Raw genomic sequence first — 22717 nt, 5'->3', positions numbered from 1 at the left:
GCAAAGGGTGGGGGGGTCGCAATCTTTTGAAACTTAAAAACGTGCTATTAAGTGTCTATAATCAGCACAATTGCTTTCATTGCGTATTATTGATATTATTTAAATTACATAGTTATGTTTCAGTGATATATGATATGTGATATATCCCCCCCCCCGGGATTTCCGCCCCTGCTTAGTAGTAAAGACAGAATGTGTGGGGGAAGGGAGGTCAGTTACACAAGACCTCCCCTGATATACACTCAATGAGCGCTCTATGATGAATGAATGGTCTATTTACATCCTCATCAAACGACTTGCTATGCATCTTGTGTACTGTACTGTATCTTACCTCAGAAAAAAATACACAGTCTACTTTTATGTAAACTATATGTGTCAGTGTAATGTCAATGTATTTCCCTGTATTTTTGGATCCTGGGACTGAACACCTCCCTCTGCAACTGGATCCTGGACTTCCTGACGGGCCGCCCCCAGGTGGTGAGGGTAGGTAGCAACACATCTGCCACGCTGATCCTCAACACTGGAGCTCCCCAGGGGTGCGTACTCAGTCCCCTCCTGTACTCCCTGTTCACCCATGACTGCATGGCCAGGCATGACTCCAACACCATCATTAAGTTTGCAGACGACACAACAGTGTCTGATCACCGACAACGACGAGACAGCCTATAGGGAGGAAGTCAGAGACCTGGCCGGGTAGTGCCAGAATAACAACCTATCCCTCAACGTAACCAAGACTAAGGAGATTATTGTGGACTACAGGAAAAGGTGGACCGAGCACGCCCCCATTCTCATCGACAGGGCTGTAGTGGAGCAGGTTGAGAGTTTCAAGTTCCTTGGTGTCCACATCAACAACAAACTAGAATGGTCCAAACACACTAAGACAGTCGTGAAGAGGGCACGACAAAGCCTATTCCCCCTCAGGAAACTAAAAAGATTTGGCATGGGTCCTGAGATCCTCAAAAGGTTCTACAGCTGCAACATCGAGAGCATCCTGACTGGTTGCATCACTGCCTGGTACGGCAATTGCTCGGCCTCTGGCCGCAAGGCACTACAGAGGGTAGTGCGTACGGCCCAGTACATCACTGGGGCTAAACTGTCTACCATCCAGGACCTCTACACCAGGCGGTGTCATTTGCATTGTGTGCCCCCCCAACCCCTCTTTTTACACTGCTGCTACTCTCTGTTTATCATATATGCATAGTCACTTTAACTATACATTCATATACATACTACCTCAATTGGACCAACCAACCAGTGCTCCTGCACATTGGCTATCTGCATTGTGTCCCACCCACCACCCGCCAACCCCTCTTTTACGCTACTGCTACTCTCTGTTCATCATATATGCATAGTCACTTTAACCATATCTACATGTACATACTACCTCAATCAGCCTAACCGGTGTCTGTATGTAGCCTCCCTACTTTTATAGCCTCGCTACTGTATATAGCCTGTCTTTTTACTGTTGTTTTATTTCTTTACCTACCTATTGTTCACCTAATACCTTTTATGCACTATTGGTTAGAGCCTGTAAGTAAGCATTTCACTGTAAGGTCTACTACACCTGTTGTATTTAGCGCACGTGACAAATAAACTTTGATTTAATTTGATTTACACTATCTGGGGCCCTTGGGATGTCCCTACCTCTAAACCCTAACCTTACATTTCAACTTCAATGTGGGGGGTAGGGACTTCCCAAGTAGAGGTTGACCGATTAATCGGAATGGCCGATTAATTAGGGCTGATTTCAAGTTTTCATAACAATTGGAAATCGGTATTTTTGGACACCGATATGGCCGTTTTTTGTTCAATTAAAAAACAAAATGTTACACCTTTATTTAACTAGGCAAGTCAGTTAAGAACACATTGTTATTTTCAATGACGGCCTAGGAACGGTGGGTTAACTGCCTTGTTCAGGGGCAGAACGACAGATTTTTACCTTGTCAGCTTGGGGATTCAATCTTGCAACCTTACGGTTAACTAAACCAACGCTCTAACCACCTGCCTTACATTGCACTCCACGAGGAGCCTGCCTGTTACGCGAATGCAGTAAGAAGCCAAGGTAAGTTGCTAGTTAGCATTAAGCTTATCTTATAAAAAACAATCAATCAATCAATCATAATCACTACTTAACTACACATGGTTGATGATATTACTAGTTTATCTAGTGTGTCCTGCGTTGCATATAATCGATGCGGTGTGCATTCGCGAAAATGGACTGTCGTTGCTCCAACGTGTACCTAACCATAAACATCAATGCCTTTCTTAAAATCAATACACAAGTATATATTTTTAAACCTGCATATTTAGTTAATATTGCCTGCTAACATGAATTTCTTTTAATTAGGGAAATTGTGTCACTTCTCTAGCGTTCTGTGCAACAGAGTCAGGGTATATGCAGCAGTTTGGGCCGCCTGGCTCGTTGCGAACTGTGTGAAGACTATTTCTTCCTAACAAAGACAGCCAACTTCACCAAACGGGGGATGATTTAACAAAAGCGCATTTGCGAAAAAAGCACAATCGTTGCACGACTGTACCTAACCATAAACATCAATGCCTTTCTTAAAATCAATACACAGAAGTATATATTTTTAAACCTGCATATTTAGCTAAAAGAAATCCAGGTTAGCAGGCAATATTAACCAGGTGAAATTGTGTCACTTCTCTTGCGTTTATTGCAAGCAGAGTCAGGGTATATGCAACAGTTTGGGCCGCCTGGCTCGTTGCGAACTAATTTGCCAGAATTTTACGTAATTATGACATAACATTGAAGGTTGTGCAATGTAACAGGAATATTTAGACTTATGGATGCCACCCGTTAGATTCTTTCACTGAAAGAAAAAAACGTTTTGTTTTCGAGATGATAGTTTCCGGATTCAACCATATTAATGACCTAAGGCTCGTATTTCTGTGTGTTATTATGTTATAATTAAGTCTATGATTTTATAGAGCAGTCTGACTGGGCGATGGTAGGCACCAGCAGGCTCGTAAGCATTCATTCAAACAGCAGTTTTGTGCATTTTGCCAGCAGCTCTTCGCTGTGCTTCAAGCATTGCGCTGTTTATGACTTCAAGCCTATCAACTCCCGAGATTAGGCTGGTGTAACCGATGTGAAATGGCTAGCTAGTTAGCGGGGTGCACGCTAATAGCGTTTCAAACGTCACTCGCTCTGAGACTTGGAGTAGTTGTTCCCCTTGCTCTGCATGGGTAACGCTGCTTCGAGGGTGGCTGTTGTCGATGTGTTCCTGGTTCGAGCCCAGGTAGGAGTGAGGAGAGGGACGGAAGCTATACTGTTAGACTGGCAATACTAAAGTGCCTATAAGAACATCCAATAGTCAAAGATATATGAAATACAAATCGTACAGAGAAATAGTCCTATAATTCCTATAATAACTACAACCTAAAACTTCTTATCTGGGAATATTGAAGACTCATGTTAAAAGGAACCACCAGCTTTCATATGTTCTCATGTTCTGAGCAAGGAACTTAAACGTTAGCTTTCTTACATGGCACATATTGCACTTTTACTTTCTTCTCCAACACTTTGTTTTTGCATTATTTAAGCCAAATTGAACATGTTTCATTATTTATTTGAGGCTAAATTGATTTTATTTATGTATTATATTAAGTTAAAATAAGTGTTCATTCAGTATTGTTGTAATTGTCAGTATTACAAATAAAATAAAACAATTGGCCAATTAATCGGTATCGGCTTTTTTTGGTCCTTCAATAATCGGTATCGGCGTTAAAAAATCATACTCGGTCGACCTCTACTCCCAAGGATTCCGAATAGCAAGGGGCCTTTACACAAGGGACCATCATGTACACGTTACAACACTACCATCTGGTGGCCAATTGAATAACAGTTGAACCGTTTCAAAACATTCCGAAACGTGTCGACTTGCTTGAACATACCACGGAAGTGTGAGAGAAACGTTGAGCGGTATGCCCAGTCAACCAGTTTCTTTAGTGAGCATTTTCATTTTAAAACGCTGTGTTTATTTTTACTGCTAAGGAATAGCTAACGTCTTAAAACAGACGCCGTTAAAGTGAAATATGCCTCGGAGAAAGGTAAGAACGTGGTTGATTTTGATACGTAACGTTGGTGGTAAAATACAGGTGACTGACTCATGCTAGCTATATGTAATGTTGATTTGTTTAGTTAATTAGCTATCATGTCACTATAACGTGACAAGTAGGAGCTATTTGAGCCCAAGTTTGCGTTAAAGCATAGCACAGCACAATAAGTTTTGTGTAACATTTAGAATAGCACAAATGCCATGGCAAGCTGATGCGATACTGGTCTAGCTAATGCTAGCTATCCGTGAGTGTGTGCATTCATGGCTATAGTGATGGGGCGCATTTGAACATCATTTCACAATCGTTTTAGCTAGCTAACGTAGTTATCTAGCTAACAGATTAACCACCAGTTAGCAGTGATAAAACCAAAAGCTTGGTGGAACAGGCCCGCAGGGTGTACGGAAAATGTGTTATCTAGGTTCAAACCTCTCTGGCTTTAGCTACTTGAATCGTGCTGGTGGTGAGGGAAATAATTGTCTTCCTCAAAACAACGATTTCATTGGCCTGATTCAGGCATAACATAGTGTCAATTGGTTTAATTTTCTCATGTCCCGCCTTTCCTCACTTGCAATTGGTTTAAAGACATATAGGGTCTTCATGATTGTTGAGTCATTTAAATCTCGAATGTATTTTCGCTACGCTAGTTGTTAACGTAACAGTATGGTAATGTTGTTTAATATACATATGTATGGTCTGTTTCATGTTCATGTTTGTTTTGGAACATTTCCCGAGTGGATTTCAATTCTGGCCGTTGGTAAATGTTTTGACATGGTGCATTGTGGGAAAAGTACTGCGGAAGTGTTGCTTGTACACATGCTCCTCCTCCATATTAATTAAGATGTAAACCATTGACGCCTGTAAACAATATTTTCGGTGATTCTTGTATTTTATGTGCTTGTGCCGTTGGATTATGATTTTTTTCTGTGTAGAGTACTAGCTAGTATTCCAGTCCAGTTTTGCCTTCAGAAAGTATTCATACCCCTTGATTTATTCCACATGTTGTTTTGTGACAGCCTGAATTCAAAATGGATTAGATGTTTTTTCTCACCCGTCTACACACGATACCCCATAATGACAAAGTGAAAACATGTCGTTTTAGCAAATTTATTGCAAATGAAATCAGAAGTATTCACACCTGTGTCAATACATGTTAGAATCACATGATCAGCAATTACAGCTGTGTCTTTCTGGGTAAGTCTCCAAGAACTTTGCACACCTGGATTATACAATATTTGCACATTATTATTTTTTAAATTCTTCAAGCTCTGTCAAGTTGGTTATTGATCACTGCTAGATAGCCATTTTCAAGCCGAATTCAAGTCAAAACTGTAGCTAGGCCACTCAGGAACATTCAATACCATCTTGATAAGCAACTCTTGTGTATGTTTGTCCTTGTGTTTTAGGTTATTGTCCTGCTGAAAGGTGAATTTATCTCCCAGTGTCTAGGTTTTCCTCTAGGATTTTGCCAATGCTTAGCTCTATTCCATTTATTTTATCTTAAAAAACTCCCTTGTTCTTGCTGATGACAAGCATACCCATAACATGAGGCAGCCACCACCATGTTTGAAAATATGAAGAGTGGTACTTCGTGATGTGTTGGGATTTGCCCCAAACATAATGCTTTCTATTCAGGACATAAAGTACATTTCTTTGCCACATGTTTTTGCAGTTGTAGGGGGCTTTCACACAATTGGTTTGGTGCGTTTTTTCCGACCTCTGGTGCGTTTACCCCCTATTTGCACTTGGGAGCACACTGAACAACGCACCATGATTTGTTCAAAAAGGGTGTACTCGGTCCGATTCAATTCATACCGTGGTGCAGTTCACTGCAGGTGAGAATGCAGTCCAGACTAAACACAGGAAAATAACCTGTATCACATTATTATTTGTTGTTTGACTGCGGGCATTTGATGAAATGCACGCAGCATCATAACTTGAGATCTCTGAAACATTCTGTGAGTAGCAGAGAATTTATGAGTGCATCCGATGCAGATTAAGGGAGACCGGAGCTATATTGGGGATATACAGTGCATTCGGAAAGTATTCAGACCCCTTCCCCTTTTTCACATTCTGTTACGTAACAACCTTATTCTAAAATATATATTTTTTTAAACTCATATCTACACACAATACCCCATAATGACAAAGCAAAAACAGGTTTTTATAAATTCTTGAAAATGTATTAAAAATATCCCACCATATTTACATAAGTATTCAGGCCCATTGCTATGAGACTCGAAATTGAGCTCAGATGTATTCCGTTTCCATTGATCATCCTTGAGATGTTTCGACAACTTGATTTGGAGTACACCTGTGGTAAATTCAATTGATTGGACATGATTTGGTACCACAGTTAACAGTGCATTTCAGAGCAAAACCAAGCCATGAGATTGAATTAATTGTCCGAAGAGCTCCAAGACAGGATTGTGTCGAGGCACAGATCTGGGGAAGGGTACCAAAACATTTCTGTAGCATTGAAGGTCCCCAAGAACACAGTGGCCTCCATCCTGGGGCGGCAGGGTAGCCTAGTGGTTAGAGCGTTGGGCCAGTAACCGAAAGGTTGCAAGTTCGAATCCCTGAGCTGACAAGGTACAAATCTGTCGATTTGCCCCCTGAATAAGGCAGTTAACCCAATGTTCCTAGGCCGTCATTGAAAATAAGAATTTGTTCTTAACTGACTTGCCTGGTTAAATAAATAAAATAAAATCCTTTTTAAATGGAAGAAGTTTAGAACTCTTCCTAGAGCAATCAGAGCCTTGGTCAGGGAGGTCATTAAGAACCCGATGGTCACTCTGACAGAGCTCCAGAGTTCCTCTGTGGAGATGGGAGAACCTTCCAGAAGGACAAGATTCACCTACCAACAGGACAACGACCCTAAGCACACAGCCAAGACAATGCAGGAGTGGCTTCGGGACAAGTCTCTGAATGTCCTTGAGTGGCCCACCCAGAGCCCAGACTTAAACCTGATCGAACATCTCTGGACAGTCCTGAAAATAGCTGTGCAGTGATGCTCCCTATCCAACCTGACAGAGCTTTAGAGGATCTGCAGAGAAGAATAGGTAATGGGTAATCACTGCCAAAGGTCCTTCAACAAAGTACTGAGTAAACAGTCTGAATACGTATGTAAATGTGATATATATTTTATACATTTGCTAAAATAAAAAAAAAACATTTTGCTTTGTCATTATGGGGTATTGTGTGTAGATTGAGGAGGGGAAAAAACGATTTAATCTATTTTAGAATAAGGCTGTAACGTAACAATGTGGAAAAAGTCAAGGGGTCTGAATACTTTCCAAATGCACTGTAGGCTACTGAATATAGCCTATTCACGTCGCAGTTAGCGCGGCTTTTGCGCTGTTTCCTCCCACATGTTGTTGGAAGATTGGGGCACACAAGTGATGCTTCATGATAATCATAAATGGATTCAACGATAGCATTTTTGTTCATACAAGCTAACAGAAACCAAACCAAAGAATCGTGATGTTTATGTTACTGATGTGCATAACTGATGATCGATCTTTCCTCTTGTTCTATGAAAGAGGAATGCTGGGAGCAGCTCCGAGGGCACTGAGGATTCAGACTTCTCTGCTGACCATGAGCACACAGACAGAATCGAGACCTATGGGAGAACACGGAGGAACACGCGCCTCACCCGGGCATCGCTGCGACTCAGCCAAAGTTCACAAGGTAAATATGTTGTTTTCAAATCAAATTTTATTTGTCACATGCGCCGAATACAACAGGTGTTGTACAGGCCTTACAGTGGCGTGCTTACAAGCCCCTAACCAACAATGCAGTTTTGATATGGAACTGTCATGAGATGGCCAAGATATTTATATTATTATGTTTCTGCAATAAGAATATGCTGAATAACTGTGAATCCTATATGAGTCCCTTGGATTCCAGCCCTATGAGTTTTCAGTCTCGGTCATTGAACCAAATGTTGTGACAATAATCTGTCAGAAGATTCAAAATGAAGATACTGACTGTAATGCGGGGGTTGTCTTTTGTCTGTAGATATACCCATAGATGTGCTCATGGGTTGTTATCGCTTGCTGTACAATAGCCATTGTATATCAGCATTCAAGCTCATGAACTGTGAATGGGTTTAGACAGCAGTCATCCCCCCCCCTGATCCCTATTCGGTCTGGTGGTCATGGTTTGAGTAGAGGATGATATAGTTCCCACTCCCTTTTGTTATTGAAAAAAAACTGGATGCATTCTATGTGGTTTTTGAAAAGCTTGGCATGTCCCTTGGTCCTCAATTTGATAACTGAACTGATATTGTTATTAAGTTGTTATATACAAGAAGTAGCCTACTGCTTGGGCCTATGTTTTGTTTTGTTGCCTGTATATGAATCCTATATGGTCAGGTATGTTGTGGAAATGAATCCGTTTGTTAAGGGAGTGTAAGTGTCTCTGCTTGAAAGGGATTTCTCCATTGACGAGACAGAAGACTTGTAGCTCCTAGCATGCTACATTACTGCTGAGGGCCAGAGACCCCTGAAAACGACTGTTAAAAAATATATATTTTTAGATTCCAGCCCTGTCCAGATCAGCCCAGCAGAGGTGGTGACCTTCTCTGCCCGGCGAGTGACCCGTAGCCGTAGTCTGCAGCAAGGGCCGCCGGTCACCCCCAAGAAATACCCTCTGCGTCAGAGTCGCTCTTCGGGGTCGGACACGGAGCAGCATGTGGAGGGTAGGAGGACGATGCAGCATGGTCACTTTCTCTCACAGTTCCCCCCCCCTCCATTGTCCACACCTGAGAGCTGGCCACCCACTGCGTTATTTATGATATATTTTCATTGTATCATTTTAAGTTTTTGAAGAGGCAGTGGTGCTCAACCAGCACATTTCTACTCTTTAAGTTTGTTTTGGACTTGTGTCCTCAAACATAGATGATTTGAGCTTGTGTTGTCCTCCACATGTTATTCCACTCATTTGTTATGTTTCTGCTGGTTACTCACAGTTCTGCTGAAAATTGCAGCCTATGCTTGTAGCTACCATCCCTATTCATTCCTTTAGGTTCCGTTGCTGGTGTGGTGGGGTCGTTGTATGTGATCATGTATTGGGTGTTTGGTGTCACGAGAGTCATCATCCCCTCTTGCCCTATTTCATACCCCTCACTTTTTGCCTTTGGAAAAACATGCCTTGGGAAAACCTGAAGGGGGCGTGCAAGAATTTTGTGAAAAACAAATGCATCACCAACATTGACAAAAAATATATAGCATAGTGTGTGTGTATAACAGCATCACAACAAAATGGAATCTTGTGTCCTGAAACTGTATAAACATGGTACTGTGAGATAGTTGGAATGTCCTCATTCATAATTCTTGATACATGCCAGGCACTTGAAATATGAACTAAGCCCCATCGTGTGGGCTCCCGAGTGGCGCAGTGGTCTAAGGCACTGCATCTCAGTGCTAGAGGCATCACTACAAACCCTGATTCGATTCCAGGCTGTATCACAACCGGCCGTGATTGGGAGTCCCATAGGGCGGCGCACAATTGGCCCAGCGTCGTCTTGGTTTGGCCGGGGTAGGCCGTCATTGTAAATAAGAATTCGTTCTTAACTGACTTGCTTAGTTAAAAAAGGTAAAATAAAAAAATGTGAGGTGCCTGTCGGGCTTGTGAGTATAACAATTCCTTTACGTGTGTTCTTCTCCTCGTTGGCTCTTCCAGACCTGAAGCGAGTAGCAGACCAGGACGAGTCTCCGCCCCGCACCCCAACAGGGAACGCTCTCTCATCGGAGTCGGACATTGACGTGTCCAGCCCTAATGCCTCTCATGACGAGTCCCTGGCCAAGGAGCTGTCACTCAAAGACTCTGGCAGCGACCTCTCCCACAGGCCCAAGCGCCGTCGCTTCCACGAGAGCTACAACTTCAACATGAAGTGCCCCACACCAGGCTGCAACTCCCTGGGTAAATTATCTCATTCTTAACTGTCAGCTCCACCGTCAATAAGGGCAGGACATTTATTTACATAGTTGACTTTTTGTGCAATATGGACCTCAGAATGCTACAACTTCAAAACACACACTGTTAATTGTTATGTTCTGCATTTGTTTCACTTGACGTTCTCTGTTTTATTTGTTTTTCAGGCCATTTGACAGGGAAACATGAGAGGCACTTCTCAATATCTGGCTGCCCTCTCTTCCACAACCTCTCTGTAGATGAATGCAAGGTAAATCTACAAGACCTTGGAAGTTGGCTTTAGTGTTGAGGTGTGGGATTCTTGGGCCGTGTCTGAAATCTGTCTGCCTACTACTTAATAAAACAACATACTGTAGGCATATCTTTAGTAGGGATGGCTTACCAAACGGGATTTCTCTTCACAGACGAGGGCCTCCTCTCGTGACAAACAGGTGGAGGAGCGGACGTTGTCCCACCGGCAGGATGAGAACAGACACGCTACCCGTCACCAGGTACTATGATCCTGATCCTGGGCCTTTCATTTGGTCAACCATCTCATTTTATCACTACGCTATTGTTTTTGGTTTGGATTTGTCCTTCCTTGCAATAAATGTTTCAAGAAAGGCAATAGGGTGCAAATTAGTTAAGGATTTGGATATAAAGGCAGTATCATGGCAGTATCATAACATTGCATAATGGATTAGGCCCCAACGGAGAGGCAGATGAGGTACAAGGAGAAGGTGACGGAAATGAGGAAGAAGAGGAACTCGGGTCTGCTAAAAGAGCAGAAAGACCAGTACATGGTGAGTGTGATGATCTGACCTCTAATCCAAACTCTAGGAAAGAAAAAACTACCCTTTTCCATTAGTACCAGAAGAAAAAGCTTCCTTGTAGCCTTCGCGTTGTAATAGACCCTTATCCCCATACGAAACGTAAACAAATATAATACTTGCAAAATTAAAAAGTGTCTTGCAAGCACAGTTTGACAACTGTTCGGACAACAGATATGTTGAAGGTAAATAATGTGTCCGGTTGAAGAGATGTGCTGATTGTTCTGAGGTTAAAGGCTTCTTCTCCCTCTCTGATGTCCCAGGATCACCGGCAGTCCCACGGCAACAACCGAGAGCCCCTCCTGGAGAACATCACAAGTGATTACGACCTGGAGCTCTTTCGAAAAGCCCAGGCACGTGCTTCGGAGGATCTTGTAAGAGAGAGAACTCATCGCCCTTCCTCCCATTTTCCTCTTTCTTTTCCTGAGCCTGTACTAGTGACTGTCTGGACTGGGCCCAGTCGACGCCCAGCTCTCAGACGGGGAGCATTCTGGGTAATCTGGCTACTCACACTGTCTGGTGTTGTCAGTTACAAGACCGGGTAGTTTATGGAGAAGTTCTTCTTCGCTCTCTTTGAGCTAGATTTACTCTAGCCGATATCTTTAAGAGGCTCCCCTTTCAGTCTTCCAAATCAAAGCTCTCTCTTATCCTTTCCACACACATTTCTAACCTTTTTTCCAACTGAAAGCGTATTCTCCGTGGTCGCTTCCACGGAGAGTAATGAGTTCTTCTCCTGTGGCGTTTTGCCTGCCCCTCTCCCTCGCTGCGTTGGTCAAACCTCTCTCTTCCTCCTCTCTTTTCTGTCCCCTCTCCCTGTTCTCCGCCTGGTGCAGGAGAAGCTGCAGGGCCAGGTGGCGGAGGGCAGCAACATGATCAAGACCATCGTGTTTGGCCGGTACGAGCTGGACACCTGGTACCACTCGCCCTACCCCGAGGAGTACGCCCGCCTGGGACGCCTCTACATGTGTGAGTTCTGCCTCAAGTACATGAAGAGTCTGACCATCCTGCGCCGGCACATGGTGAGCGCGTTGGTGCATGTCAATTAGTTTCTCTGGTGTTTTCTGATTGTTCTTAACGGATGGATTCAGACGTTTCAGAGTGGATCTCAGTTCTCAATAGGTTTTTATATGATGATTGGTGCTGTCCCTCCCCCTGTACAGGCCAAGTGTGTCTGGAAACACCCACCAGGGGATGAGATCTATCGAAAGGGAAACATCTCCGTCTTTGAGGTGGACGGTAAAAAAAACAAGGTGAGAGATTGCTGTGGTCCCAGGAATGTTATGTTATCGTGCCTTGCAAATGTTATGACTACCCTGCTCTGACCATAGCCCTGCTACATGACCCTATCGTCCACAGATCTACTGCCAAAACCTGTGCCTTCTGGCTAAGCTCTTCCTGGACCACAAGACCCTATACTACGACGTGGAGCCCTTCCTCTTCTACGTCATGACAGAGGCTGACAACACCGGCTGCCATCTTGTTGGCTACTTCTCAAAGGTAACCAGTCACTCGTAGTTATAATGCTATGTTTTATTTATAAACTGCTTTTCTCAAACTCAAAACGTCTATTCCCTCCCATTTTAGGAGAAGAACTCGTTCCTGAACTACAATGTCTCCTGTATCCTCACCATGCCACAGTACATGAGGCAGGGCTACGGAAAGATGCTGATTGACTTCAGTGAGTACAGCCACTAGCTTGTGGTCTCTCTGTAACTCTACCTGACCTCTCTGTAACCCTGTGTGTGGTCCTGGTTTCTCTCTAACCCTGATCTCTCTGTAACCCTGTGTCTGGTCCTGGTTTCTCTCTAACCCTGGTCTCTCTGTAACCCTGTGTGTGGTCCTGGTTTCTCTCTAACCCTGATCTCCCTGTAACCCTGTGTCTGGTCCTGGTTTCTCTCTAACCCTGGTCTCTCTGTAACCCTGTGTCTGGTCCTGGTTTCTCTCTAACGCTGGTCTCTCTGTAACCCTGTGTCTGGTCCTGGTTTCTCTCTAACCCTGGTCTCTCTGTAACCCTGTGTCTGGTCCTGGTTTCTCTCTAACCCTGATCTCTCTGTAACCCTGTGTCTGGTCCTGGTTTCTCTCTAACCCTGATCTCTCTGTAACCCTGTGTGTGGTCCTGGTTTCTCTCTAACGCTGGTCTCTCTGTAACCCTGTGTCTGGTCCTGGTTTCTCTCTAACCCTGATCTCTCTGTAACCCTGTGTCTGGTCCTGGTTTCTCTCTAACGCTGGTCTCTCTGTAACCCTGTGTCTGGTCCTGGTTTCTCTCTAACCCTGGTCTCTCTGTAACCCTGTGTCTGGTCCTGGTTTCTCTCTAACCCTGATCTCTCTGTAACCCTGTGTGTGGTCCTGGTTTCTCTCTAACCCTGACCTCTCTGTAACCCTGTGTGTGGTCTGCCCTCTCCCAGGTTACCTACTGTCCAAGGTGGAGGAGAAGGTGGGCTCTCCAGAGCGGCCCCTCTCAGACCTGGGCCTAATCAGCTACAGGTCCTACTGGAAGGAGGTGCTGCTGCGCTACCTCAACCAGTTCCAGGGGAAGGAGATCTCCATCAAGGAGATCAGCCAGGAGACAGCTGTCAACCCAGTGGACATCGTCAGCACCCTGCAGTCCCTCCAGATGCTCAAGTACTGGAAAGGGAAGCACCTGGTCTTGAAGAGACAGGTATGTCACCTACCATTTCTTCATATATTTATTCTTTATATATTATTTAATCAGCCAAGAACAAATTCTGATTTAGTATGACAGCCAGGACATTTCTCCAACTAACTGTGGAATTAGTTGGGGTTTGGGTTATTCCATTAGACGTCAGTTCAGTCTCGATATTGTCGTAGACATCCACTTATCATTGAGCCTAGCAGTGCTAACGTGCTACTAACCTCACGGAGGCCTCCTTTCAAGTCTCGTCACATTGACTTTACTATTGGAAGTCTGGAGAACTTTGGTATTGGATTTTGAGTATTAGTGACGTTTCCCCTCAGGAGAGGCTTTATTTTTTTTATTTGCTTTGTTTCTCTTTCTACCGCGTCAGACTGTTTGCCTCTGCTGTGTTAGTTGTGTATTCATTTAAAAAAACTAGAAAATGTCTAGTTTCCATCTATACCACTGTTGTCTGTCCTTTTTTATTGTCTTCCTGAGGAGAACTTCCACAGGTTTTGGAATGGAGCGTGACAAACCTTGGCTTCTGAGGCTAACATGCTACTATCTCCTCCAGGACCTAATCGACGACTGGAAAGCCAAGGAGACCAAGCGTGGCAGCAGCAAGACTATTGAACCCACCGCCTTAAAGTGGACCCCACCTAAAGGAACATAGGACACTCTTCCCCCTTCCCCCTACACCATACCACACCAACTCTCCAACCCACGGACCTGGGTTCAAAGCTCACTATCAGAATAGTTTACTTCAAACAACTTTTTGCTCATTATACTGTGTTAGTGCAGAATCATTGATAATTATTATTGAGAGTCCTAACCAAGCTTAAGTAGTAGATCATAATATCAAGAAGAATACTGATGGTGGGTTGCTTGAATCCAGACCCTAGCTTTCCTCACACAACTTCTCAGTAGAACCGTGTTAACCTAGTGAGCCAGTCAATATGTATGGAAATATAGCTGTCTTTCTGGGGAGGGGTCAAGGTAACACAACAATGTATCCATGTGTCTTGATTGGCTTTAGTGTTTCTGTTTGGTTTTGGCTTTAATTTAATGTAATTTTTTTTTACTTCTGTTTGGTTTTACCACTGTTTTAAGCTGTTTTGGCTAATGTGTTTTTTTAAGCTATTTTAAATGTGGCTTCCTAAAAGATTGCCAATTCCCTTTCTTCCCCTTCTCTCCACAGTGTGCACTCTTTCAAGTATTTAAAAGCATCGGGGTGGTGAAAACGTTGGCTGGAGGAAGTTCCTTATCCCAATCCATTCCTTTTAAATCCATGAGGGAGAGTGCACAAGTAAACACTTTGGGAGAGAAGGAGGAAGAACGGAACTGGAATTCAGTCAGGCTCTGTCTGAGGCCGAAGTACGAATTTGATGTCAAGTTCAAGTCATGCTGTCAATATATTTAAATGATAGAGAGAAGATTTTATGGTACAGGTTTGGCAAGACAAAGTATATTTGAAGAAAGTTTTTAAAATGTGCAGGACTGGTTTCCTAGCCGTACTGAGAACTAGATTTGAACGAACATGTTGCAGAGGAACAAGCAAATGCACCCAGCAAAAAAGACAATTTGTTTTGCGTTGTGGTCAACCCATTTTATGTCAGTTTGTGTATAAGGATAAAATAATGGATGTTTTTCACCAACATTTTGAATTGCTGCAAATGTTACTGACTGCTAGACTGATTGTGCAAATACATTGGATGAAACCAGAAATTACCTCCATCTGCTGTGTGTATATATAAAGATTTTGAGTTCCACAGCAACGTATGGCCCTCATCTCAAGAATTTATAGCCACAATAAGGCAATAAATATATAAAGTGCACATCTTTATAGTGGCAGAAGAAATGGCCTTTACTGTCCATATGTCAAAAGTTAACTCTTTACTAACATTGTAAAGAATTGACAAACTTCACTGTCATTCTGAAATTGTGTTAATCCTTGTGTAGAGTTTTTATTCAGTTGTGTTTCTGGGTTCTTGTTTATCTTGTGTATTTTAAAAATAAGCTATTTGATCTGTGCATTTGTATGTCATAGGGGAGAAACAAGCTCAAAATCTGAGAGGTATTTCTTCAAGGCTGCCAAATATACTGTATATTTCACCGTCATATTTCAAAATGTATTTCAATGGATCCAGGTTGAACTAAGAAAGTAATTCTCCAATAATATGGCGTTTTATGATTATTTTCTGAATATAAGCACTGGTGTTGAAGTGTTGCATTTCCAATTTAAATTGCATGTTAAAATAGTTTTTGGCCAGTCAGGCTTTATTCATTCCTTCTGCTTTTGAATGTTAAGTAAAAGGCCTTGAATTATACCTGCCCATCAGATTGTTTACTTCCTTATTTTGACTCTAAAACTAGATTGTACACGGTCCACTATATTTTGGGGTATGATTTAGTTGCAAAGTTCATCAAGAATCTATAATATCAGCATCTTTGGCATGAATAGATGCTAACTTGGCCTAACATCACACAGAGGTATTATAGCAGGTCAACTTGCAGCTCGTTTCACTGTATATTTTATTGGAACCTGAGAACACTGCTACAACAGGTCAACTGTTAATTGCCCACTAACAATTCTCTTCCTTTACCTCTGCCTTTCATATTTTGCCTCCCAACATGTTGCTGTGGTCTGTGTTGTCTTGATGCTTCCTCCTGTGCCAGTCATGGCAGCTATAGAAAGCAACTCCAGGACAGCTCGGTTTACCTGAAACCAGTGTGCGTGGTCAAAATGTTCACCTTCATACAAGCATTTGTTCTTCAATAAGCTATCAAAAGAGCAGTAGACCACTGTAGCTACACAGCAGTACCTATGTACAGCATTAATATGTAGATAAGTTGTGTGCACCTGCTTTTGTACTTGGTTCCTCTCCAATAAATCTAAACTCCAAAATGTCTTGATCCTGTGTGCAAGGTGTTTTTTCTGAACTTTCTGGGGCAGCATCCTGTTTCCTCAACCAGTTGCCACTACACACTGCAATATGTTGCTGTCTCCGGTGCATGGATTAGTCTAAAATGGCTTCATCTCCACTCCATGACCTGCACCAATCTGGTAGATCTAGACAGTTGAAAGCAAATCAACACTAGAAAAAGTGCACTTGATTGAACAAATTGTTTTTATTAAGGAAATTTGAACAGCATTGAGCCATTGCCACAGATGTGTAGGGGTTCACTGACAAATTATCAGTATTTGATATGAAGCACAGAAAATATTAATGAATCTTGAAGTTCAGTAATGCTCTCGTGTGAATTATCTTAAGTTAGACAAATATACCTGTTTGTATGCATAACAAGCCATCTAATATTATGCAACAACAAAAAAATACTTGATTGAACATGACAAGCAGCTTGTATTGCAAAGGAGAATACAGAAAGATACAGTTAAGGAAGACATAAAATGTCAATTAGTAGCAGCAAATCCCTGCCCCAGTTTTTAAACACATGGGTCAAATAATTATTTACCCTTATTACACATTCCTTACTTATGCTACATCAATTAAACTTTGTTGCATGTATTGGATTGCTTTGACCCAGATGAATAATTTGAGCAAGATTGATTATTCCAGTAACTTTGAACAATCAAGTTATATCTCATCTCTAGTAATACTAGGGCTTGTTCCATTCCTCTTGTGACTGAAAAAACAAATATGGAATAAATACATTAGATTGAAATTGCTCTGAAGAATGATAGCTAACATATTTATCATCTGGTAAGGTGCTTGACTCTACCTCCACTTGGGGACCTTCGACCCATGAGTCCAAAAAACATTTCTTTATTTCCTGATTAAAAACACACACACACAGTTTTATTTGAGAAGTACATAATGTAACGACCCTGGGTTTATAAGCGCGGATATCGACTCTGCCGCACGAGCATGCTTTTGCGGCACAGTCGATAGCGCGCTGGACTTCGGGCTTAGAAGGTCGAGGGTTCGAGACCGGCCAAAGCCAAAGCAGGCCAATTAATAATTTAATTTAAAATGCTTTCAAATTTGAAACACCTACTTCGAATCTGTTGAGGGACTCCTAAATCTGGAAATTAAATGTTGAATTCATTCTAACATTTCTATAAATTATAGCCTACAAGCTCATTTTACTATGACCCCCCCAAAGAACAGACCAAATCAAAAGATATGAAAATTGTATTGACCTGAGCTTTTCTCCACGAGTTGTTGAACCTGCTGCGATTTGGACCTCTTGGTGAGGTCAACCACGCGGAAGGCCAAGCCACTCTCCAACGGATCCCTCTGTAACAATAATTGTAACAGTGAATAGGTAACAGAAGCCTTCTATCAACCTTTGCCATATCAGATGTCCTAAACGTGAAACCTAAAGATAATAGCTTGAACGCAGCAGGACGCAACAACATTCGCTGCTAACCAACTAGATCTATACACTTCAGAAGAGGGACTGCGTTTTACCTGCCAGTTTTCAATCGACCAAATATCTCAATCGTCGCTGGTTGGGGTTCCCAGGGCACAGTAAACCTGCGCAAACACTACAATTATCAAAACCACTAACTTTAACACTGTCATCTCGGTAAATTTGAGGGAATAGATGATAGGCTGCAGTGTTTCTTCTGTTTGAAACAAACAGATATCTATTAAGCAAAGCCAAAGTTGTAACAGGCTTTTTAGTGTGGTCTCTCTCGTGTGCCTGTCAATCGGTAACGCAGTGGTCAATTTATATTCCAATGTTTTGCTCCGCCCCTCTTTCCATATACCATCATATGTGCATTTTTATGAGTAAATATTGTTTTTGACATAACTTTGTGCGCAACTGGTGAGCAAACTCACGATTGTCTAAAGCCATCTGACCTTTTTCTCATGATGCATGTGTTGTTTTTCTCAACCCATTTGTTTTACATTGTGTGTTCGAATTGTTTACCTCTGGATAAATTATCGTCCAATAAGGGCAGAACACCCAGAGGTGAGTACTATTGAGTTAGGACAATAAGCAATGACTTATTGAAGAAATATATATTGCAGTTGACTTGGTGAAAAAAGGCTAATGGAATCAATGTTGGACAAATCAAACCCTCTCTAATGAATGTATTGTAATGACCTGACTAGATCATAAAGGAACAATTGTCCAGACAGAGGATGGAGTTAACGAATGGACGGTTTATTAACTCAACTTAACACAGGCTACTATTTGGCCGTAGCCCACGCCAAATGAATGAAAGGTACCCTACAAACCAACCGTGGCCTTCTCTTGTGAAGCACAGACGTAAGAGAGAGAACAATGGCTAAACCCGGTCTTAACTTCCAATGCTCCATCCCCCTGCCCAATGCTCCATCCCCCACGCCACTCCGCCAACCACCAGGCTACCCGGTATCAGAACATTCCAGGCATTCCCGTGATTGGCAGATAGCAGGTTGATTGGCATGACCCCGCGAACATTGGTAGGTACGACACAACCCACTAATAGCCTAACACATAACCCACGGCTGTCTGTGCGGATCGCTACAATATGTACTGAAAAAGGTTTCTTAGATCTTAACAGTTCTTATTCGGTAATTTCACTCTTTCTATCTCTGTGTCAGACAGGGGCGTCATGCAACCCAAAAACCTGAGGGGGCACAAAGTATGCGAGGATGGCTGGTGGGGCTAGAAATATAAAATCACAATAGCTAATTTACAAATTAAATCCGGAACGCAATTATGTCATTAATTAGGAATGTATGACATTGCTTTGTTCATTATCACCAATAATTCGGATATTTGCCAATTTAGAGAATTTAGCATTTTTCAAACATCTGAAACAGTTTTTTTCTGCAATCTAGAGCCATAAGCATTATGCTTAATTATATGTAAAGACAACATGGTTATTTTTCTGCATATCTAATCATACCTCTTGAGCTGTCTGTATCCTACTGACGGGTGTTTTTTTTATTTAAGAAACTAAATATGCTACTCTGCATTTCTACTAAAATCTGAGTAAAATATTGAAAGGAATGAGTCTTCTTCAGTACATTTAGTAATTGCTTGCTTTTCTAGTCCACCAACCTTGCCAGCAGGCATACCAGCTAAGATAGTTAGACAAGTTACTCTAACTTGATAGCCTGAAATGTCTTGGTAGCTAGTTATGAGGTTGGGCGATTTGGAACATATCTGGACTAGCTAAAGCCAACTTCATCAAATTGCTACAGATGTAGGATCTTCATTTGATCACTTGAAATATTAAACGAGAGCCGCACACTCTAGGAGCTCAGATGCAAAAATGTAATTACCTAATAACCAACATTTTGACAGACAAGCTGTCTTCATCACGGTATAATGACAAACACTGCGGGGTGACTAGTTTATATAGTGTCAAAGGACACACACAGGTGTCTGTAATCATGGCTGGGTGTGGCCTGACATCATTGGTTAATTCTCAGATATAAAAATAACATACCAAAAACATGAATGGATAGCATACAATCATAGATACAATTTGGCTACATAGGCCTACAAACATTTACAATAGCAAAATCACAATAATCACAAGAATGGCTTCAGATCAAAGTCTACGTTAAGACCGAAGGGAGCAAGGGTCTTTAAATTAAAGATCCAGGCAGCCTCTCGTTTTAACAATAAATTGTCGAGGTCACCCCCTCTCCTAGGGAGGGTGACATGTTCGATGCTGATATAAAGTAGGGATGCAATCGACATGGTTTCATTCCAAAAACTTAATTAGGTCACCCTGTTGCAGGATAAGTTTCCTGCAATGCAGGAAATGTAAACTTGTAGTGTATTTGAGGTTTAAAACGGTTTCTGAAGTCTGTCACTTCCACTCTGAAATAACAGACTTGATTTTCCCTTACAAAAAATGTGCATTAATTATAATCCACATAATAATTCCCATTTCCTATTGCTGCAGGATTATTTTCCTGCTGTAGTAAACTGCCTCAAATTAACATCCTACATCTGCAGGTGTCTAGTAGTATTACAGAGAAACAATAACAACAAATTAAACAAAAAAATGTTATGTTATTTTTTTCTTTTTTCCCAGGACACATCTGAGGGGGCACGTTATCATGTGACCCTTATGGGCATGACACCTCTGGTGGCAGATCTGCAAGTAGCATGTAGGCTTACAGCTTCCATGTGTTTTATGGCATGCATCACATAGCAGGCATAGGCTAAGGTCTATGTTAATACACACAAACAGTTGAAGTCGGAAGTTTACATACACTTAGGTTGGAGTCATTAAAACTTGTTTTTCAACCACTCTACAAATTTCTTGTTAACAAACTATAGTTTTGGCAAGTCGGTTACTTCGTGCATGACACAAGTAATTTTTCCAACAATTGTTTACAGACAGATTATTTCACTTATAATTCGCTGTATCACAATTCCAGTGGGTCAGAAGTTTACATACACTAAATTGACTGTGCCTTTAAACAGCTTGGAAAATTCCAGAAAATGATGTCATGGCTTTAGAAGCTTCTGATAGGCTAATTGACATCATTTGAGTCAATTGGAGGTGTACCTGTGGATGTATTTCAAGGCCTACCTTCAAACTCAGTGCCTCTTTGCTTGACATCATGGGAAAATCAAAAGAAATCAGCCAAGATTTCAGAAACAAAATTGTAGACCACCACAAGTCTGGTTCATCCTTGGGAGCAATTTCGAAATGCCTGAAGGTACCACGTTCATCTGTACAAACAATAGTACGCAAGTATAAAGACCATGGGACCACGCAGCCATCATACTGCTCAGGAAGGAGACGCGTTCTGTCTCCTAGAGATGAACGTACTTTGGTGCGAAAAGTGCAAATCAATCCCAGAACAACAGCAAAGGACCCTGTGAAGATGCTGGAGGAAACAGGTGCAAAAGTATCTATATCCACAGTAAAACAAGTCCTATATCAACATAACCTGAAAGGCTGCTAAGAAAGGAAGAAGCCACTGCTCCAATTTGGATTGTTTACGCAACCCTACCCAGCATATGCGACATCTTATAACTGAGGGTATTCATGAGTAAAAAAGTGTTCCTAGAATTTGACCTCATTGAAAAGTCATCCCATCTGGGCGATACATGTCAGTCATTTCTATTACAGGTACCGAGGAATGCATCGGTTAGATTGACTTCAAGCCACTTAGGTTGAGAATTTCTGTCAGTTCCTTCTCAACACTTCTGCCTTCAGTCTGGAATGTCACACTGCCAACTAAAACGCTCCTGAGGGAGAGCATGATTAGTCCTTAGTGTTATCTCTCGTTCCACCAATCAAATCAAATCAAGCTTTATTTATACAGCACATTTCAGACACGGAATGCAACGCAATGTGCTTTACAGGAAAAAATATATATTAAAAACCTACGAAAATAAAAGCTGAAATATTTACTACACAACAAACATAATATAAAAAACCAAAAGAATGACACAAACTGAACAACTACAAAGCACCCTAAGGAATCAGCAGCTACTCTTCCTGGGGTCCACACAAAAACATAGAACGCGACAAGTAACAAAACACTGATACACTGATATACAAGAACCGTCACACAAATATAAAATACAACAATATACAAACAATACAACTAAAGAATGTGTATATATATTTTTTTAATTTTACCTTTATTTAACTAGGCAAGTCAGTTAAGAACAAATTCTTATTGACAATGACGGTCTACACCGGCCAAACCCGAACAACGCTGGGCCAATTGTGCGCCTCCAAATGGGACTACCAATCACGGCCGGTTGTGATACAGCATGGAATTTAACCAGGGTGTCTGTAATGACACCTCTAGCACTGAGATGCATTGAGTTAGACCGTGTTAGAGTGTGTGAGTGTGTGTCATTTCACAGTTCCTATTGTGCCATGAGATGTTGTTTTATAAAACATTTTTAGGTCATTTTGATGTTTGCTTGCGTAATTGGAGATAGAATGGAGTTCCATGCGATCATGGCTCTGTATAACACTGTGACGAGTCCCCTGTCTTGTTGTCACGTCCTGACCATAGAAAGCTGTTATTTTCTATGGTAGAGTAGGTCAGGGCGTGACAGTTTTTTTTTCTAGTTTAGATTTGTTCTAGTTGTTCTAGTTTTGCATTTCTATGTTGGGTTTTGTTTGGGATGATCTCCAATTAGAGGCAGCTGGTCATCGTTGTCTCTAATTGGAGATCATACTTAAGTAGGTGTTTTTCCCACCTGGGTTTGTGGGAGATTGATTTTGAGTAAGTGTATGTTAACGCTTTGTCACGGTTTGGTGTTTTTGCTCATTCAGTTTATTTTGTATGTATTGCATAGTTTCACAGTTCAA

General features: G+C 41.8%; 1 protein-coding gene across 3 annotated transcripts; it reads left to right on the top strand.

The window, feature by feature from the left end:
• The first annotated feature begins 3926 nt into the window (after window positions 1-3926).
• myst2 (Histone acetyltransferase MYST2) lies at window positions 3927-16368 on the top strand. Of its 3 annotated transcripts, none has more exon segments than NM_001279036.1 (14): window positions 3927-4068; window positions 7617-7764; window positions 8615-8776; window positions 9760-9999; window positions 10179-10261; window positions 10416-10502; window positions 10695-10793; window positions 11084-11194; window positions 11654-11839; window positions 11981-12070; window positions 12177-12317; window positions 12405-12498; window positions 13226-13479; window positions 14030-16368. In NM_001279036.1, coding segments are annotated over 14 exon segments (1809 nt in total). In that variant the 5' UTR covers window positions 3927-4053; the 3' UTR covers window positions 14129-16368.
• Window positions 16369-22717: the final 6349 nt, after the last annotated feature.

Source organism: Salmo salar, chromosome ssa03 (assembly GCF_905237065.1).
Source record: "Salmo salar chromosome ssa03, Ssal_v3.1, whole genome shotgun sequence".
NCBI lineage: Eukaryota > Metazoa > Chordata > Actinopteri > Salmoniformes > Salmonidae > Salmo > Salmo salar.
This window is presented reverse-complemented; position numbering and strand designations above follow the sequence as displayed.

Coding starts and splice junctions, on each gene's coding strand:
- myst2 (XM_045714322.1), top strand. CDS start 4,766: ATGGTCTGTTTCATGTTCATGTTTGTTTTGGAACATTTCCCGAGTGGA. Junction 10,000..10,178: donor ACCAGGCTGCAACTCCCTGG/GTAAATTATCTC, acceptor TTTGTTTTTCAG/GCCATTTGACAGGGAAACAT. Junction 12,499..13,225: donor AAAGATGCTGATTGACTTCA/GTGAGTACAGCC, acceptor GCCCTCTCCCAG/GTTACCTACTGTCCAAGGTG.